At 42.1% G+C, this 19,048-nt stretch overlaps 2 protein-coding genes and 1 long non-coding RNA gene across 4 annotated transcripts in view; 2 read left to right on the top strand and 1 right to left on the bottom strand.

The window, feature by feature from the left end:
- LOC147231036 (uncharacterized) overlaps positions 1–19,048 on the bottom strand; it is a 68,209-nt gene that overhangs the window by 10,122 nt on the left and 39,039 nt on the right. The window lies entirely within an intron of this gene.
- Positions 12,274–13,979, top strand: tmem250 (transmembrane protein 250). Of its 2 annotated transcripts, none has more exons than XM_086153056.1 (2): positions 12,274–12,503; positions 12,769–13,979. In XM_086153056.1, the coding sequence occupies exon 2, from the start codon at positions 12,936–12,938 to the stop codon at positions 13,353–13,355; it is 420 nt and encodes a 139-aa protein (XP_086009182.1). In that variant the 5' UTR covers positions 12,274–12,503; positions 12,769–12,935; the 3' UTR covers positions 13,356–13,979. The 2 variants fall into 2 exon arrangements, with proteins under 2 accessions (XP_086009182.1, XP_086009184.1); XM_086153058.1 differs by having other exon boundaries at positions 12,337–12,473; positions 12,769–13,830.
- Positions 17,359–19,048, top strand: part of nacc2 (NACC family member 2) — a 39,999-nt gene continuing 38,309 nt past the window's right edge. Inside the window, exon 1 of the mRNA XM_086152117.1 lies at positions 17,359–17,588. The gene's annotated coding sequence lies outside the window, so the exon portion shown is untranslated. The remainder of the gene's footprint in view (positions 17,589–19,048) is intronic.

Below are 19,048 nucleotides of genomic sequence, written 5' to 3'. Positions count from 1 at the left end.
CCGTGTGCATCCTTGGGTAAAGGGAGACAGGTCGCTGTGTTTAATATTGAAGGAGTTGTTGGTAACCGCAAACCTGAAAACCTGGGGTCACCGTGTGTGAGGCTGGACACCTGATCTACTGTAGTACGGCAGGACAAAGAACTTCAAAAAAAAAAAAAAAATCTGATATCCTTGGCCTGATATTTGTTTCATTTGCTGAAGTCAGTAATAAAATGTATGTCACATTTTCTACATGTATCGTTTTTTTCGTCATCATTTTTCTCTTCATTTTTTTCGAACTAAAATGGTGAATCTAAATGAGTGAATTAAATATAAGTAATCAAATGAGACAGGAACATTTTCAGAAAATTTAAAATATATATTCATGGACGGGTAAATATACGCTTTATGTGGTTCCTTTAGTTCGGGTAAAAGTATGGTCTTAATATCCAGCAATTCCACTCATTTTCAAAATATAAACATATCTTTTTTTCCAATGAAAGTGAATGCTGTTTAGTAAATCTGCAAATAACATAAACCCAGAGCTGACTGGTAATTAAATCCAAGGAATCCGAAATAGTCAAACCCTGAATGATGTGGGGAAAAACAAGATACACTGTTGCAGTCAGGTAGTGGGATAGTGAATTAATGATATTTCTTGAGCAAACTTTGCAAAGTCTTCACATGCCCTTTACATACACTGATATACTCTATATTCCTACTCTTCTTATATGGGAAGAATAAACTGAAACAATGTCGTGTCAGCACAGTCTGTTTAAAAGCGTACAAAATAAATACCGGCTTATCTGACCGTTACAGGTTACGGGTTAACACGTGTATACGGTGTGATGCTATAGCATATGATAGGATATGATGCTATCAGGTTAGGCAACTTGTTTTGCAGAGCGCTAACATGATCTGCGATAGTACGCCGTTTAAAGGGGTGCGCGTGGATGCGTTGCATTTTGCAGTTGAGCCGAACAGGTTCGCCGGGTTCGAAATGGAGTGTTGGTATTGAAGCTGAGGTATTCAAGTACCTGCTATATCATTAATAGGGCACCGATGAAGACACTGAGACCTCCTCTCTTTGCCTCACGTAAGACGACGGGCTTCGAAAACCGATGCGTTTATCTCGTGTTTGCTATCTAGGCCACATTATGGTTCAATGACCATGTAGGTCTGGCTTTTTTAATATTAATGGCAACATTTGATACATCGACACCGGGGGATATATGTTGAGACAAAAAGTAAAGCGAACACGCTGTAAAATTAAATAACTTTTTTTTTTTTTTTTTTACAGTCTCTGTAATGTCCCATAAAAATACAATATTCCTCCATTGGGTATTTTTATGCTCGGCTACCCCATCTGGATTAAACAAATCTAACATAAACACGCTATTCCAATGTCACATCTCGTGTGCGTTTATTTTACTACGGGTAAGCATAAATCTTATTATATTAAAAATGTTCTCATGGGCTGGTCAAGAGGGTTAATGGGGCAGTGCAGTCCAAATGTAAATCAGCATAAGTGATCGGATGGATTTTTCACTGTTAATGTAACGTAACCCTGGAACGCACAATAAGTCAGGCGAAGGGAGGAGGAGAGCGAACGGCGTGTCGATTTGATGACCCAGCCACGAGTGGACACGCCGATTGACCTAACAGTTGACCTCCGCTGACCTCTCGGACCAATCAGGCTAATGGCGGCTAGCGGTTCCGGCTTTACTTCACTAATATCCTTTCATTTGCAGCCTTATCTGTGGGCGCAACTATACCCGCGTGCACATACATAAAAACAGATTGACGTCCAGTCCTATCTCACACCCTGGGTCTGTAACCCGGCTCAGTCTTAACATCTGGTATTGGCACGTCCTTCACTGAGTCGCTCTCGTTAGCATTGACCTTTCACTGCATGCTTGTTAAACTCAACACTCCAACACATTTTATTACAAAACTAATTCTGTGTGGTTGCAAATTGCAAAACACGTGATACGACAATCTACAAAGATGACTTGATCTATCACCAGGGAATAAGTCATAATTATTACTCCGAATTAGGAAATGCAAATAGATTTTTCCCAAAGATGCCCTCTGTCAATTTAATGTCTCTTTTTTTCCAATACCTTTAGCCTCAAAGAGGAAGTAAACACTAAAACTTAATGGCATGAAGGCAAAGGAATGGAATTTATTGATCCTTATTGTAATATTGACGTCGGTTTCTCGAAGGCCGACAGATAAACAGACCAATGTTCGACTTCAAATGCCACTTTCCCTTGAAACTCCGCTCCACTTTCAACCGTGCAGTGACTCTGCAGGGGTCAGCCGCATTTCTCGCTTTGGGCGCGTGCTTTGCAAACATTAGCTTTCACAAGATTGTGCGCATCTCGCCGTGTCATTCTGTCATCGCCGTAGGAAAGAAAGGGAACGAGAGAACATCATTTTGATTGTAACGGGATTTGCAGGTAGATTCACTGTCCTGTTTTTCATCATCTATCCAGCTTATCCTGCACTCGGGGGTCGGCTGGATCCTATCCCAGCTAAAATTGGGTCAGAGGTGGGTTCACCCTGGACAAGTCACAGGGAAACATACAGAGGCATTCAACCATTCGTTCTCTCGTCTACGGTGGTTCTCGGTCATCCAGGCGAAGGTGAATTATTGTCCAAATCTTCTTGTCGTGGCAACTAGACCTGAATTTCCTCACTTGAGGACATTCACCTTATGAACTGAAGAAGCCTCTCGGATGAGGGGTGAAACTCTCCGAGTGAAAAATTCAGATTTTGACAAGCATTCACACGCTCAATCCTACATCTGGGAAATTTTGGGTTTGCAATGAACCTCCTGAGAACATCGAGGCTCCAAACAGAAAAGCCCTCTGTCGGAATCCAACCACCTTTCGTTCTGCGAGGCGAAACGTTAACACCTGCGCCACCATGCCGCCACATATTGTGATATTGACGTGTATTTCCATACATATGAATATTACATTTTCCATGAATAAAAAGTTGTGCTGAGAGTAGATTGCCAGGCACTTCGTTTTTTCAGCAGTGTGGAATACAGACATGAAGTATTAGTTTGCTGGGAAATGCATGAAATTGCACTTTATCTGTAGATTTACCTTTTTTTTTTCGTTCTATTATCATCCCATTATCATTTGTTTTAAATTTACAGAATAGAGTGTGTGGCAGAGACACTACCATTGGGCAAAATGTGAGGAGTTTTTTCACAGTAAATCACCTCGGAGTCAACACCATGATTTATTAGATCCCAGCAGTGATGCAGGGGAGTGTTTTGGATCAACCGCCATGTATTAAACCCTGCATTTTTGCAGACAATAAAATGTAATATATTTTTTTTACTAACTGGCCTCCATGTTCATAAGTTCGAATAACTCATGACTCACTGTCAGAGATTTTTACTCCAGAGTAAAAGGACCACAAACTGGACCAATCGTGCTCTGTTTGTGGATCAGTAACCTCCGCAAATCACTGAAAATAAAGTTCCTGAAGTGTGTTTAAGCACATGTAACATGGCTGTATCGATAGCATTCAGTGTTTTATAATCTTTTTTCGCATTGATGCATTTTTACCTAAAAACTTAAAAAAAATCAAAAATCAAATTGTTGAAATGAAAAGGAAATAATGAATCACATAACACTGCAGCTTAACTAAGGTATTATTTTACATTGCTATGTGTCAGGTCATCCGCCTGGTTTACGGGTTTATTGTGATGATTCAATTTCAAAGCTCTCACTGTGTCGCAGGCCGCAGCTGTTTTTCCGAGGAAGAGCTCTTAAAAACTCACTGTACGCCACCTGCTCGGCACCAAATTGCAAACAGACAGAGATAGCGAGCAGCTGGGGAACATTGTGGAGTATTCAGCTGCTAAAGAGCCCTATATTTCCCATCGGGGTAGTTAGGGAGCAAAAATAGATCGCAATGAGTGTTTTGGCCCAGACATGTCATAGTTCTGAGTCGGGGTGTGTGCAGCCTCCTGAAGGGGCCACCTCAGTGACCAGTTCAGTGACCCACATCTGGACACAAGTCAAGCCAAGCTGACTACTGTTTGACCATTTGCAACCAAAACAGAAAAAATTAAATGCTGTTGTGTTCCGATCGCCTCACGCTTCTCGGAAGTGACAATTAAAACATAAACCCATAGCGAGCCAAAATGAGCAGCAGGCCATCATACAAATGTCCACAATACAGCTGACAAAAGACTCTGCCAAAGATCTCTAGCTTTAATTAACGCTGCCAAATTATGATGATGAAACAGCAATTGTTGACGTTATAAATGAACACGCTTCCCTTGCAAAACTGCACATTTACGGTGCCACATTAGCACTGGTCGGAGGTATTAAAGTGAGTTTATCAGTCGATAAAATGTCAAATCTCCTTGTTTAAGGTGTTAAGCTGCAGGTTCACCTGAGATAGGGAAATTCAGGGCAGAAGGATTTCTCTGCAGCTAGTATTGTTACAGCTGAAAAGAACATAAACTGAGGGGAGGGAGGGGTTGTTTCTAATCACAGCACAGGTGGGACCAGGAAATGAGGTGATTTTGGGTCTTTTCCACAGGCTGAGTACCTGAGGCTTGTTTTGCTAATTGCAATTAACATTGCTAATGTTACCTGACATGTTTAATGCACGCTTTAAAGTTAAGATTTCGATACGCATCACTTTAGATTAACTATGTATGTCATATATTAAATAATTCAATTGAAATAACTGTCTCATTAATATTCTCTATACACCGCCAGCACTTTGGTGTTCGGTGATGATAAAATGGTAAACGGTCTCCATGAGAGTAGCATTTTAATCACATCACACTTTTTTACACTGCATCCCATTCACCCATTCACACATACAGTCCTGCACCGATGGCGGCAGAGCTGCCATGCAACGTGCCAACCAGGCCAGAAACCGGAGTGTGTCTTGCCCAAAGATACTCCAACATGCTGACAGGAGGATCTCGGGATCAAACCACCAACCTTCCAATCGAAGGAACTTGTGAAGCTAATGTAAATAAATGAATGAACATAATAGCTTTAATTGTCAAATGCGGGGGATCGATTCCTTGCTCCTCCTTTTTACATGCCGAAGCGGCTTTTGGTAAAACACTGTGCCTCCTGTTAGCATCTCGCGCAGCAACTCTGTTGCCATTGGAGTGTGAATAAGTGAATGCAATCGAGTGCAAAGCGCTTGCAACTACAAGCGTCGTAGAGCTTCCTGGGAGTTGGCAATTATTGGATCCAAAGTTGGACAGAAACATTAAATTTCTTTGATTTAAGGTGGATGAAACGGAGAGAGGAGACCCACTGGTTGTTTTACTGGGTGAGATCAAGTCGAGTTCACTCGCTGGATAAACGGCAGGTCCTGCTGACTTGCTTCGCTGCATCCTCGCACTTCTCCTCTGCAACGATCAATTCCCTCACTCTCTCTCTCTCTCTCTCTCTCTCTCTCTCTTCACTGTATGAAATGAAATAAATTGCACATCTTTCCAAACAGAGCAATTTCTCCACCATCTGTTCGCCGACGTAAATCAGCGTTTGTTGATGTAAACCTCCTCCCTCCTCAAACTCCCCCCAGCGAAGACTGAAGCAGGCCTAATCCCCCCCCCCATCTCTCCTTCCCTCTAAATCATCCCCGCATATTAATGGCCTTATGTATCACCACCAGATAGAAATAGATCCATATAAAATATGCAAAACACAAACCCGAACCTTGTATTTTGCCCGAGATCCAAGATGAGAGACATAACAAGGGGGGAGAGGAGGTACGCTGATTTTGTAAGCGGCTGTGTGCTGGCAGCCCGACAACTGGGGAGTCCTAACACTTTCAAACAATGTCTGACTTCTTGTTTGTGACTGGCGACACTTGAAAATGTTTTTTTTCCTAAGTTTCCCATCAGAGACTTCTTTTACAGGGGTTAGCCTTAGAGGTTTAAGGCCTCACTGATCCCACTTTTTAGTGTTTGGTTCTGTCTTTCAGAATTAATATAATTCTTTTGCAGATTTTTAAAATGTAACTATTCATATACAGGTTAATTCTTTTTTAAAATGTATGGTCAAAGAATTTCCTGTGACAAAAACAACATGGAAAGGTTGTAAAGTCACTCCACAAGAGCGGTGAAAACGGGAAACGAGACAACATCGATTGACGTCATTTTGGAAATTCCTGTTTTGTTTTCAGAACAAAATTTCAAATATTTCGAAATTGTCTTAATATTTCAATCAGTAAAGAAGAAAAAAATGGATTCCTAAAAGTCAAGCAATGACCCAAAAAAAAACTGTCTCCAGATCTCTAGTTGGGGAATCCTTGGCTTAATTGTCCAAACCAATACATTACCTGGTGAAGGTGTTAACATTACATTATACATGTAGATTGATGTAAGGAGCTCTTGCTGGCCTTCCGGTCTCCTGACTCCAACCCCGATCCAGTGACCCCCTTCATCCATTTCTTGGGCCAAGATTCACAACCTACTCATCCGGCCATACATCTGCTTCCACATAATCCAGCCTAGACCCCTTATGCCACGGATTAACACTAGCCAGGCCCAATCCTGCAGCATGTGGCTGTACCAGACCCTATAGGAAAAACAGTCGCACAAGAATTCTACAAGCGTGTGTTTTAGTTTTCCATCGATGCTTCGAATTTTGCATTAAAACTTGTCCATATGTTGTAAATACGCATGCGGTCCAAGTCAGCGAATGCAAATTCAGAAAACCGATTGGTGTCGGTTTGAGTGGCAGAGCAAGAAAAGGCGGCAGACTTTGAACCGGTATCGTTCCAAGTCGCGAGTGAAAAACCCTGACGGACGAGACTCGTCTGCGATGACGGGAGACGGCCAGATGGGGTCATGAGAACACGCGGGGATGAGCTTTCCTGACAAACTTACATGCATTAGAAGAGTGAAAAAGAAATAAAAACTGATGAGGAATAAAAGTGCAGGAATAAGCCTGAAGTTACTTCCTTAATAATTCAAATTTATGTTGCAAAAGAAACTTGGGAGGCACTATCTGACCCCGGAGCCTGCATGGCGCTGTATTCTAATTAGTTTAATTGGGTACTTAATTTGTTCTCCCTGGCTTGGCATCCAGCACACACACCTAACTACCCTGGAAATGGATCAGTGTTGGAACCCCGACCTCTTTCATCTTCCTCCTTCAGTGCTGAATTTCGTTAATTTACCCCTTTTTTCGTGTTTATCTTTCATTAATAAATGGGTTGCTTGTCACTGAAAAAAAAAAAAAAAAAAAAAAAGGAAGCGTCTTCTCATAATTCTCAAGGTATATAAAAAAAAAAAAACGTGTGGACAAATATGAAGCTATAGTTTTGTCTGATGTTCCTCATGGATCATCCTGTGAGAAATCCAATGAGCTGCTTCATAAAGCGGCGAGCTACAAGCTTTGATTAAACTTTCACTAATTAAAGTCTTCCTCATCTTATTAGCCTGAATAATTGATTTAATTTGTTTTAGTTCAACTACTAGCGGTGACCTCTACTTAGTTAATGAATTAATTGATTTTTTTTTCAAGCGTATATGGAAGAGTAAAACGGGATTTTGACACATTACCCCTTTAATCTTGCTTTTCTCCACACCCACTCTGCACGAATTGTATCAATGAATTGGCAAAGTATATTAGGGGTCGAGGGAGGTATCTGCGGTTTGTACTTGTTTGTCACGGCTTTATGTACCCGGCAAATATGGGCCAGCGACAACTGAAAACCTCCAACTCCTTAACTTTCAAAAACTCCAAATCTTTCTTTTTCCCGACCGCCCCTGCATCTTGAGAATGATGAAGCAATCCCCTTAAGGTCCTCATGTTTTGGAAGAGAAAAATATGAGTCAATAATATTGCCATAATTCACGATTAGAGCCAGTATACATTCTTTACAAGGGCACTCGGGTGGCTAAATCACCGGCGTCTGCTTTATCGCCGTCGTTTTTCTTGGCAATGATACAAGACACTGGAGCTTCCCACTCGGACGTGGTTATTAACGAAGATGCAGAAGCGCCATTTAAACTCAGCGCTAATTGGTGGTCTTTGCGGCACATAATGGCGTCCCGTCCGTCCGTTTGTCGTAGACGGACGGTGGTAACGTTGGAAATGAGTTTTATTCAGACAGACACATATTTGAAGGGAGTAAGATAAAACCGGGGCCATGCCCTTGACTTTGTCGTTCTTTACCAGCTGCAGAAAACGCCTATAGTTGCATGAAAACGTTGGCAAACAGCTCCCTCTAATGGTGAGAAATGTACTTTCTCCTTTGGCTCTGCAGTAAGAGAAGTCTCCTCTGCCTCTATCTAACAACTAAAATACTATTAATTTTTTTTTTCTTCTATGTTTATACATACAAATGTATAATAATCTATCAAAATCAAAAGTAAAGTCTCCTCTATTATATGTGATTATTTATCATTTGAAAGTCTCACGTCTGTTTCCGTGATAGGCTTTTTGGATATCCCCATTGTAAAACCCTAAATTGGAACTTGGCATCAAATCAAATATTGCACTGATTTGTTATGTTTGACCAGCGAGCCTTGTAAATAGGTCAACTCGTGGGAATCAAGACCGAGTTGAAACTCAGCGGACAACAGGACGCCTCCTAAAATCTGAGCTCAAGGATGAGAGACTATTAAAGGGTCTGGAAATCAGCATTTCAACTGCAACGAATCTCTTCTACCTGTTGCCACATGCTTGGCTACGTTGTATTCCACTAAATATCATGCCATCTGCCTCTTGTTTCTTTTTTTGATGTACTTTATCCATGAAAAATGAGCCCGGTTCCTCACTACGCAGCCAGTAGGGATGACTTTCCAGGCTTTTTTTTTTTTTTTTTCGTCAACCAGATCATGATGAATCATCTGCCTAGAAAATAGTGCGATCCATTATGGGTTCATCCATCAACAGAGATATAGAGAGAAGACTGGCAGGAAAGCTTCTTGCCAAATGAAATTCGCTCAGCTGGGACGAGAAGCGCAGCGACTCGGGGAGCGGGTTTCGGTCTCGGTAGGATCCAAAGACCCCAAACACAAAGATAGAAAACATATTCTCAGTTGAGAATAAATGTCAGCGGCACACTGGTGTTCAAACTTTGACGGCTTCAGGGTCATCAGGGGAGTTTTATCATGAGAATTATGAAGTCAGGCAATGTCCAACCTCAGAATGTTCAACTGGAATACCTAAAGTCAATAAAAGATTACGCATAAATCAAAAGGCTGGCTGGTGGATCGGTAATTATGTCATAAATTCTCAAAAGGTCACACAATCAATGTATCTGTTAAAACTGTATTAGATGCTGTTGATACAAATTAATAGTACCCAATAATATGTCCAATAAATGGATAATTAAGTAAATAAGGGCTTGTGAAAATCTCTTTGTGCAGACATTCACACAAATATTGATGTAAGTCTTGGACTGAATAGTAACTGTAATAAAATCAATGCATTTGAAAGAGTGATGGGCAATGTGGTTACAGTACATGTTTCTTGCAATAATGTTATTTTTCTTGCCAGCAAACTAATACCTGCAGACATGGAAAATTATAAAATATGTGCAAGAGATATTTGGGTTTTGTTTAGGGTTTTCCTACCACCACTATTTAGTCTCCGAAGTATCTTTGACAAACAAACTAGATGCATCTTTTGTCTGTTTATGCTGAATAAAGACTCCTTTCTTATTCGAAAGAAGACCTCCGCAGTTGTGTGTTGGCTACAGATGATTAAAAGCAGCCGTTCCGATTCCGATTCGACACCCTGCAGACAGTCTCCGAACAGCCGAATGCTGTCGTGACCTCAGAAGTGCCACAGAAAAAATAAATCCAAAAAGAAACAAGAATGTACGGCAATACTGTCTACCAGACACTGTGACAGGCGACTTTCCGATTTCACATAACTCTTCTCCACCACGTAGCTGCGATGCTGGAACTATTTATTTTTCTCGGGATATTCAATTACTGTTTTCTTTTTTTACCCTCTGTTTTTTTTTTTTCTTTTTTTTTAAATAGATATGGATTAATTTGTTTTGCTGCAATACCATTGTTGAAAAGTTTTTTGCACAGAAGATACCGAGGATCCGGGGGAATCGAGGCAAAGAGAGAGAGAAAGAGAACAAGCACAGGAACGGGTTCATGGAGTTCAAAACCATAGATTAGACACCATTATCTTTGTTCACTTTCTTAATGGTTCAATAAACCACATGAAATGCTACATGGTTGGCTGGATAATGGACTTCTCCCCGCATATTTTGTTCTTATGTTGCCACATTGCCATTTTTTGAGCCATGCCAAAGCCCCTGCAATTCATACAACATGGTTATTACACACCCATTTATGAATGTTGTGTATTGAAAGTTTTTCTCTTGTTTCCTACCGCATATTTCACACATGCCCATTTTTGTTATATATATATTTCTTCTGATATCCTTGCATTGTTTTATCAAGCTATAAAAATGACCATTTCTTGTGTCCTTTGTCTCTGGCATATATTGTATATTTATGTTGGCAGCACATGTAACATCAACAATTGCCTCTCGGAATGGCAGCGTAAAGTCTCGCCCTGTTTCTGGAGTGAAAATCGACACAGCCTGACGCATCCTTTTCTTTCAGGTATAGAATCGTCATGGAAAAAATTGCCAAAGGGAAAAAAGAAAGACAGAAAGAAAAGAAAACAACACACAGCAAACCACAAAGTGTTGAGGGTGGTATTTGTGAAATACTGGGCAAAGCCACAAAATCCCATTATGCGCTCAGAGAAGAAAGTACCTGGAGGACAGTCAGCGACAAAGAAGGCTCTCTTGCGGACAAAGGAAACAGCTATTCTAATAAATACTGCTATTTTAATGAGTCTGTCCTGAGCTGATTTCCTACTTTGTCTGAATGACTGACTTATTGGTAGCTGCTCTCACTGGGCTTATTCATCCAGCTCGTATCATAATGCCCTGTGAAGGTTGCTGCACATAGAGTGAGAGGCTGTCGGTTTGGCTCCTAAACTACCGCTACCTGTTAGTTTAGGCCACAGGACCAGAAAATGACCTGGCATATACAGAAAATGTTCTTTTCCAAGGCAGCTCTGGATGTAAGCACAGAAAGTGAATGTTTGTTTCTTGCATGTCTATGGGAGCTCTATTTTTAGTCGCTGGTCAAATAATTAAATGGCCATCTTATCAGAGGAGGAGTTTTTTTGAAAAAGAAAACAGATTCAATGTCAAGGGGATTTTAACAAAGCCATAACAAAGGGGTTAGTTACAAATTGAATGTTCCCATATCAACATTGCAAAGAGGAAAAAGCGCTGGGATGGCAGGAGAAAACAGAATGTCACAAGGCAAACTGGATATTCGAATCCAAATAAGGGTTGTTTTATATATATATTCATATGTGTGTGTGTGTGTGTGTGTGTGTGTGTGTGTGTGTGTGTGCGTGTGTGTGTGTGTGTGTGTGTGTGTGTGTGTGTGTGTAATCCACAAAACCATTTATTGCCGTATGGAGTGATAGAGCTTTCCCCATTCTGTCCATGATTTTCCCAACTTCAATATTGTATACGTTTATCTATTAAATGCAGATGTTTCTACTTTATTTATTGCCTTGTGGAATGAGACAACCTTCCCTATGCTGTCCAAGATTATTTTCCAACTACAATATTGTATAGGTTTATCTATTAAATGCAGAATAATATTTTATTAGCTTTGTGGCGTGACATAGCTTTCCCCATTGCATTCCAAGTTTTTTTTTACAGTTTAATATACATTCATCTATTAAATGCAGAAAAAGAAATATTTTATTTATTTTTCTTTGATATTATTTATTGCCATGTGGAATGAAACTTATTCATTCCAAGATTTTTGCTTAATGTCGTATAGGTTCATCTATTAAATGTAGAAAAACTATTTGATTTGATTTTGTTTTATTTTATTTATTTACATTGGGAGTGACAACAGCTTTCCCCTATTCATTCCGAGATTTTATTAATTTCAATATCATATAGGTTCATCCATTAAATGTGGAAAAAATATTTAATTCGATTTTGTTTTATCTCATTTATTTCGATGTGGAGTGACAACAGCTTTCCCAAATGCATTCAAAGATTTTGTTTTTCAACTTCAATATCATATATTTCTATCAATAAAAACAGATACAAATATTTTATTTTATTTTATTTTATTTTATTTTATTTTATTTTTTGCAGTCGCTGTGTGATGACTTGCAGTTCCACTGCCGCCCATGAGGGTCACTTCCCCTTTAAGGGCGCCGCTGACGTCACCGCGAGGGGACGACTCATAAATTTTGCGACGCGGTCGTGTGACCGCCGGCTCCCGTCTCGTTTCCCGCTGGCGTGAAAACATAAACTCAACATCTGCGTTAGTGTGTGTGTGTAGGGGGGTCTGGGTGGTGGTGAGGGAGGGTTGGAGTCGGATAAAATGTTGCGTGTTTAAATCACAGTCAGCTGGTTAGAATGTGACAAGGCGCCGATTAGCCAAACGGCTTCTTTTGTCAGTGGTGAGGAAACGGACGTCGATGTGTTTGCATGTAAGCTCGTTACACGATGCCTTCTTTTCTGAGGTTATTGATTAAAGGTGTTGTCTTTTTGTTTTTTTTGTTTTTTTGCAAAACATTAAACATGCTAGTTTTGTTTTGTTATTATAATGCAAGCTGCAGCTAGAAATGTAAACGTATATAAGTTTGAATTAGTGAATGCAAAGGCCTTGTGTTTTCATGCAACAATTTGCACATGCGCAGTCGGAGCGATACAGAATGGTACTGATGCTAAAACTGACCCCTCTGTCTCTGTCAGGAACCTGCCTCTGCGTCCAGGAGGAAGAGCCTCACCCTCCCGCAAGAAATCATCTCGGTTGGGCCACCGGACAATGCGGCCCCCCATGATCCAGAACCAGAAGCAGCGCTCGCAAAGGACCGGCCCGGGGACCCCTGCTTGCAGCGCCGGGCTCCAGTAGCCCACCCATGCCTGTAATCCCCATCCCTCGGCGGGTGCGCAGCTTCCATGGCCCCCACACCACCTGCATGCACTCAGCCTGCGGGCCGACACATGCCACCAAGCTAGTGCGCACCAAATACAACAACTTTGACCTTTACTTGCGCTCCGGCTGCCTGTACAGCTTCCTACGTTTCCTGCTCTACTTTGGCTGCAGTTTGCTGACTTCACTGCTGTGGGTGGCGCTCTCTGCCCTGTTCTTCCTGCAGTACGTCAGCGTGCGAGTTCTCCTCCGCCTGCAATACAAGCTCTCCGTCATCCTGCTTCTGCTGGGGCACCAGCGCCTGGACTTTAGCGTCTTCAACGACCTGATCATCTACAGCATGCAGATCACCATGTTTCTGGTGGGGGGTCTCGGCTGGTGCTTCATGGTGTTTGTGGACATGTAGCTGCAGCACGGGCGACGCGGGAAGTGTCGCGTGCGTGTGTAATGTCGATGCATTGTGTTGTGTTATGGGCAACAAGTACTATTAACATATCCTGTTGGGCCAAAAAGCCCCGTTTGATGTCGACTCATATAATTGGTTTAGTTTCAGGTGTGAGAGAATCCAATAAGAGGCGTGTGGGCAGATCAAAGAGGACAGTTTCTAAAGTATGAAGTCAGTCTGAAGACGAGTCAGACTTGAGTCATCATGTAGGTGGACTCTCAAGACCGAAAATGTCAAATTTTTACATTTATATTCCATTTTCAGTCCATACGTAAACCGTTGTCACACATCCTGAAGGGCCCCTGGACTCCATTGTCCAAAATCAGTGTCAGGACTGGATATGCGTGTGATGCAAGACATAAAACAAGAAAACTTCATTGTGTTGTTATGCTTTTTGTTGTTTTTTTTTCCCAAAATATTATAAAAAAGAAAAAATGGATGACGATTTTCTTCATTTACTTCTAAGTTGTAAACCATGTTTCGTGGAAAGGCCAACGCCAGAGGAAAACAAGGGGAAAGTTTATTGTACATTTGCCAAACATCAACATTTTGTAACATTATTTAATAAATACACTGTTGATGAAATGTGCGGCTGTGTGAATGTGTTTACTGTGCTGTTTAACACCCGTAATGGCACGCCTGGAGCTGTGTCATAAGAGTGTGTGACAGTTCAAATTGAGAACGGCTTTGGGTCAAGTGTTCCATCAGTCGCTCTTCACATGGTTTCCGAGCTGCGATGACAGACTTCTCTGTTCGGCCTTGCCCCTCCCCCGACACGCAAACACCAACCACAACATGACCCTAGTGTTTCTGCCAAGCATAACAATGGACATGGCTGTGTCCCAATCACCTTATATAGCCTCATTTTCACATAGAATGGAGTTTGCTCACTCGTCCAATGACGGCACAACAGGTCGGCGTACTGAAGTGGCCCTTCATGGTTTACCGCATTGCTGCTATTTACAAGCACAGACGTCCGTGTCTGTTTGGCATCCCTATATATACAGCGTTGACGTCGACACCGGTGGCCTGATCTGGGTGTCTGAGGCTGGTATGGCCTAAAGTCCACATTGGGCGATGATGGGATTTATTCCCGGGATTCGGCACATGACAGTATATACTCTTTGCTCTGAACTGCTCAGTTAACCAAAGGGCTAAAAATGTTGGATGTTATTCATTCACTCATTCTCTATACTATCCAGGGTCTTGAAGCTGCTGTCATTGAGAAATAGGAGGGGGATGACCCCTGATCGGTCGCTGGTCAATCACAGGGTCATGGGGATACATATAGGGACAAAAAAAAATAAATCACTTTCACACTAACTGTCTCACTGACATGTTTGGGGAATTGAAATCTACTGTATGTTTTTGAACTGTGGGAGGAAAACGAAAAAAAAACAGAGGAAACCCATGCAAACACGGGGAGAACATGGAGACTCAACACAGAAAGGCCTTCTGTTGGAATCCAACCAAGGACCTTCTTGCTGTGAGCCGATAATCGTCGCGCCACTGTGGCGCCCACTTTGGTGATTTTTATGCTTATGGGTTAATGGGTTGTTACTGTCAATAAAAAAGTCATGGTCTGGTTCCATTTCTTCTCCCTTTTGTCTGTCAACACAACTAGTTATAATATACTGAAAGTTTTTTTTTGTTGTTGGTTCCCCCCGCCAACCTTTTTATTACGTTAACATTGATAATTGTGCTGTGGGGAGATTGAATGATGAGTCATATGAAGATATGGCACTATTTATAACTGCACACTAACAAGCAAGTAAATAATTGATTGCATATAAAGTGGTTTTCCTGCATTAATAACCATCAGTATAAAATGCATGAATAGTATGGAATATTGGTGTTAATGTTTCTTTCCACTTGCATGTTAGTCTTCCTGTAAATGACGGCTCCCCTGCTCTTCTGTTTGCAAGATCGCCCTGCACACGCCTCGGCCTGACCCTGAGGGCCGCCACCACAACAACATGTGAGATATATGTTTAGGCTATGTTCCTTTTGGTAACTTCGACAAAGATCAGCACCATATATGGTATTTTGCAGAAGTCCTCTGATCATAGATTAGGTATATCTACATTGACTTTTCGATGAGACCGGAGACAATCGGTTGGGCCCAGCAGGATTGAGGATCGGGAGGAATTTGGAAAAATTCAATGTTGCTTTATTCTAAATTTATAAGCCACCCAACAATGCAGCTAAAGAGACTATTTATATATATTTCTTGTGAGATATGACACTTAAGATGAAGTCACAACTGTTCAATGCTGTTAACACACCAACACCTTTCTGTACGCGGCCTTTCAGCTGGTTCACAGGTAGCTGATTGGTGAAGAGAAATTCATGAATATTCTTCTTTATAATTCAAAAACGTTTGTCCAAACGAACAATGCTCTTTGAATTAAGAATTTGGCCCTTAAATAACATTTAATGGCACGTACTTAAGGATTCGGTCATTTTAATTGGCGATATTACAAGCTTATTTATGCGAGCTGTTCAAGAACATAATTATGAAGGTGGATTTCATATTAAATCCAGATATCATTATTAAACCACAAGTAAATAATATCATGAAATTTCCTCATGTCCATGCAATTATTGCTCAGTTCAGATTTATCCAATACACCCAGCAGCCAATCATAAACACAGACAGAAAGTAATTACATATTCATCCAAATATGCACACTCCTGAATATTTAAGTGCACATAAATATAGGCTACTCATGTCAGGTCCTCTGAGCGGGCGTCATGCTGAGTGTGTTTACATGTTTATGCATTCCTGTGGTCCTTAAAACCCCAGTAATATAAATATATATGCATTGCAGTGTGGTGTATTTTTATTTAGTTTTTACTGAGAGGCACAATAAGGACATGGTAAAGAAAGAAAGATAGATAGATAGATAGATAGATAGATAGATAGATAGATCGATAGATCGATAGATCGATAGATCGATAGATAGATAGATCGATAGATAGATAGATAGATAGATAGATAGATAGATAGACTGCTGTACTTGCTTAACGGCTATGGGGAACACATGGTGGTAAAACTGAGTTCACACACACAAACACACACACACATCTGTTTCAAGTTTTGACCGTTTTCTGCTGTGTTGCCCCCTTTTTTAGGGGGGGGGGGATTTGGAAATGTATTAAAAAAGATTTTTTTTTTTCTTTTTTTTAACAAGACATTGTCATAAATCTTGAACAACGACCCGCGTTTTATTCGTATAGCCGAGCTTTATAACAGAGTTATAAAGAGAGTGCAAAGCACCTGGAGTGACCGCGTTGCTGTGACCCGGTGAGTGCAATGTGTGTGTGTGTGCGTTTTAGCGTGTGCGTGCGTGTGTATTACATTGCATGCCTGCAGTAAAGAAAAGTTGACTTCAGGTCACACCACCAGCAGTTGGCGCCTCCGATATAAGCCGCACATCACACATGCGCATCGTTGCGCATCGCGTTGTCATCATATAGGTACACGTGAGGCGGGTAACACATGCACACTTTCTTTTGTGCTGCACAAAGAACCCCGCCACCCGGATTTCTAACGTCTAAACTCGATCTTATGTCACATTGTGGAACAATGCACGGCGGCCGGAGTGGGCGCTGCGCTGCGCTGCGCTGCGGCGCGTCCACATGCGGCTATAGCTTTAAGCCCGCAGAGTGCACCGGGTTCATGTGTCGGTAAAGGCGCACGGTGTGATCGCACCGACACACACACACACGCACACACACACACATACACGTTTGTTGTCCGGGATAACGCAACACAACCCCCCCACCCCCCCAAATCCCCATCCCCATAGAAATGTCTGCGTCTTTAAATAAAAAAAAATACTCTTCGCCAAATGGGACATGATGTCAGGCTGCGCGCAGTCCGTGAAGTGTTCATGTGAGCTGCGTTCACTTCCTGCACGGGGACTGGAGAGAGAGAGAGAGAGAGAGAGAGAGAGAGAGAGAGAGAGAGAGGAAGGAGAGAGAGAGAGAGAGAGAGAGGGAGGGAGAGATGGGGGACGAGTAGCCACGATAGGACGAGAGTGAGCCAGCGGACGAGAGCAAAAAAAAAAAAAAAAAAAAAACCCGGGGCCTGCGTTTTTTTAACCAAACTTTATAGGTGATCCGGAGAGACCGCCTGCCACCCCGGCGCCCGCTGACAGCCGCAGCCCGATGGAGTAGCGTCAAACCCGGGTAAATATGCGCCGCTCCCCCCGCGGTTCGATTGCGCCCGACTTAAACATGACGCATAGGTTTTTTTATCCACAGCGCTTCTCTCTTTCTATCTCTCCCTTCCCTCCACCACCACCACCTCCTCCTCCTCCTCTTCTCTTTTTTTAATTTTTTTTTTTTTTTTTTTTTTTTTTTACGTGCGGTAGGCATCTGCATTCCCCGGCGGTCCGTGAACGCCACACCGCGGGCATTCATTCGCGCAGAGGCGCCTCTTAAACTTGTGCCGGACGCGTAAACTTTCGCAAAGTGACGGGACGGGATGATGGCTGATCCCCGCATAGGTGGACTTAACAGAACTGAATCAGAGTCTTCTCCCTCCCCCCCCCCCACCCACCTCCTCCTCCACACACACTTTCACACTAAAAAAACACACACGCACACACACAGTAAATTGTGTTGTCATAGTCCTCAACTGTCCGAATGGAGACAGTGCCATGATATAATTCCCCCTCCACCCTTCAATAAGACTTGCGTCACAATGAAGTCAAAACAAAAAGCGCGTCTCCGCCCACAATGCATCTGTTGTGGTGCCCGTGTGATGCATGGTTGCGACAAAGCGACGTTGATGCCGGTGTCCCGGTGTGAGATCAAACATCTCCTCCACGGAGGAGGAGGAGGAAAGGTCCGAGGAGACTCCTCCTGGGCTCCTCTGGCGTGGACACGATTTGAACTTAACTAGGTTAGAAGCCAAAACACAAGAACAACCTATGGATAATGAACGTTGTCTGTGGTTTGATTTTATTTAGCAGTGGTTTACTGCTTCCGCCTGACAGCCAGAAGAAGGTCCCCGGTTCGAGGCCTTTCTTTGTGGGCTTTGCATGTTCCCCCAGTGTTTGTGTCCAAAAACATGTTGCAGGTTAATCGGACACCATAAATCGCCCAGATATGTGAATGAGAGAGTGAATATTTGCATGTCTCTGAATGATGTGCGAATGAGAGAGTGAATATTTGCATGTCTCTGAATGACGTGCGAATGAGAGAGTGAATATTTGCATGTCTCTGTATGAGCCGTGAATGACTGAGTGAAAAGTTGTTTCTATTATTCTAACATGTGAATGAGAGGTTTAATAGCTATATGTCTACGGGAATGCATGTCGATATGACGTATGAATGAGAGAGTGAATGTTGCATGTTATTGTGAAATGTGAATGAGAGATTAAAATCTTTGTCTCTATATGATTTGAGAACAAGCGAGTGAATAGACGTCTATGAGTTATGAATGGTTGTATGTTCATATGACGTGTGAATGGCTGAATGTCTATACGACGCGTTAATGTGAATATTTGTTTTTTTTTGTCTCAGTACAACGTGTGAATGAGAGGTTGAATAGTTGTATGTCTCTACATGTGGCCCTATGATGGACTGCTGACTGGTCCAGGGTGAACAACCGCCTCTCGCCCAATGACAGGCTGCAGCCCCCC

This window comes from Fistularia commersonii, chromosome 9 (genome assembly GCF_037954325.1).
Source record: "Fistularia commersonii isolate RoL2024-O1a breed Wild chromosome 9, RoL_Fcom_v1.0, whole genome shotgun sequence".
NCBI lineage: Eukaryota > Metazoa > Chordata > Actinopteri > Syngnathiformes > Fistulariidae > Fistularia > Fistularia commersonii.
This window is presented reverse-complemented; position numbering and strand designations above follow the sequence as displayed.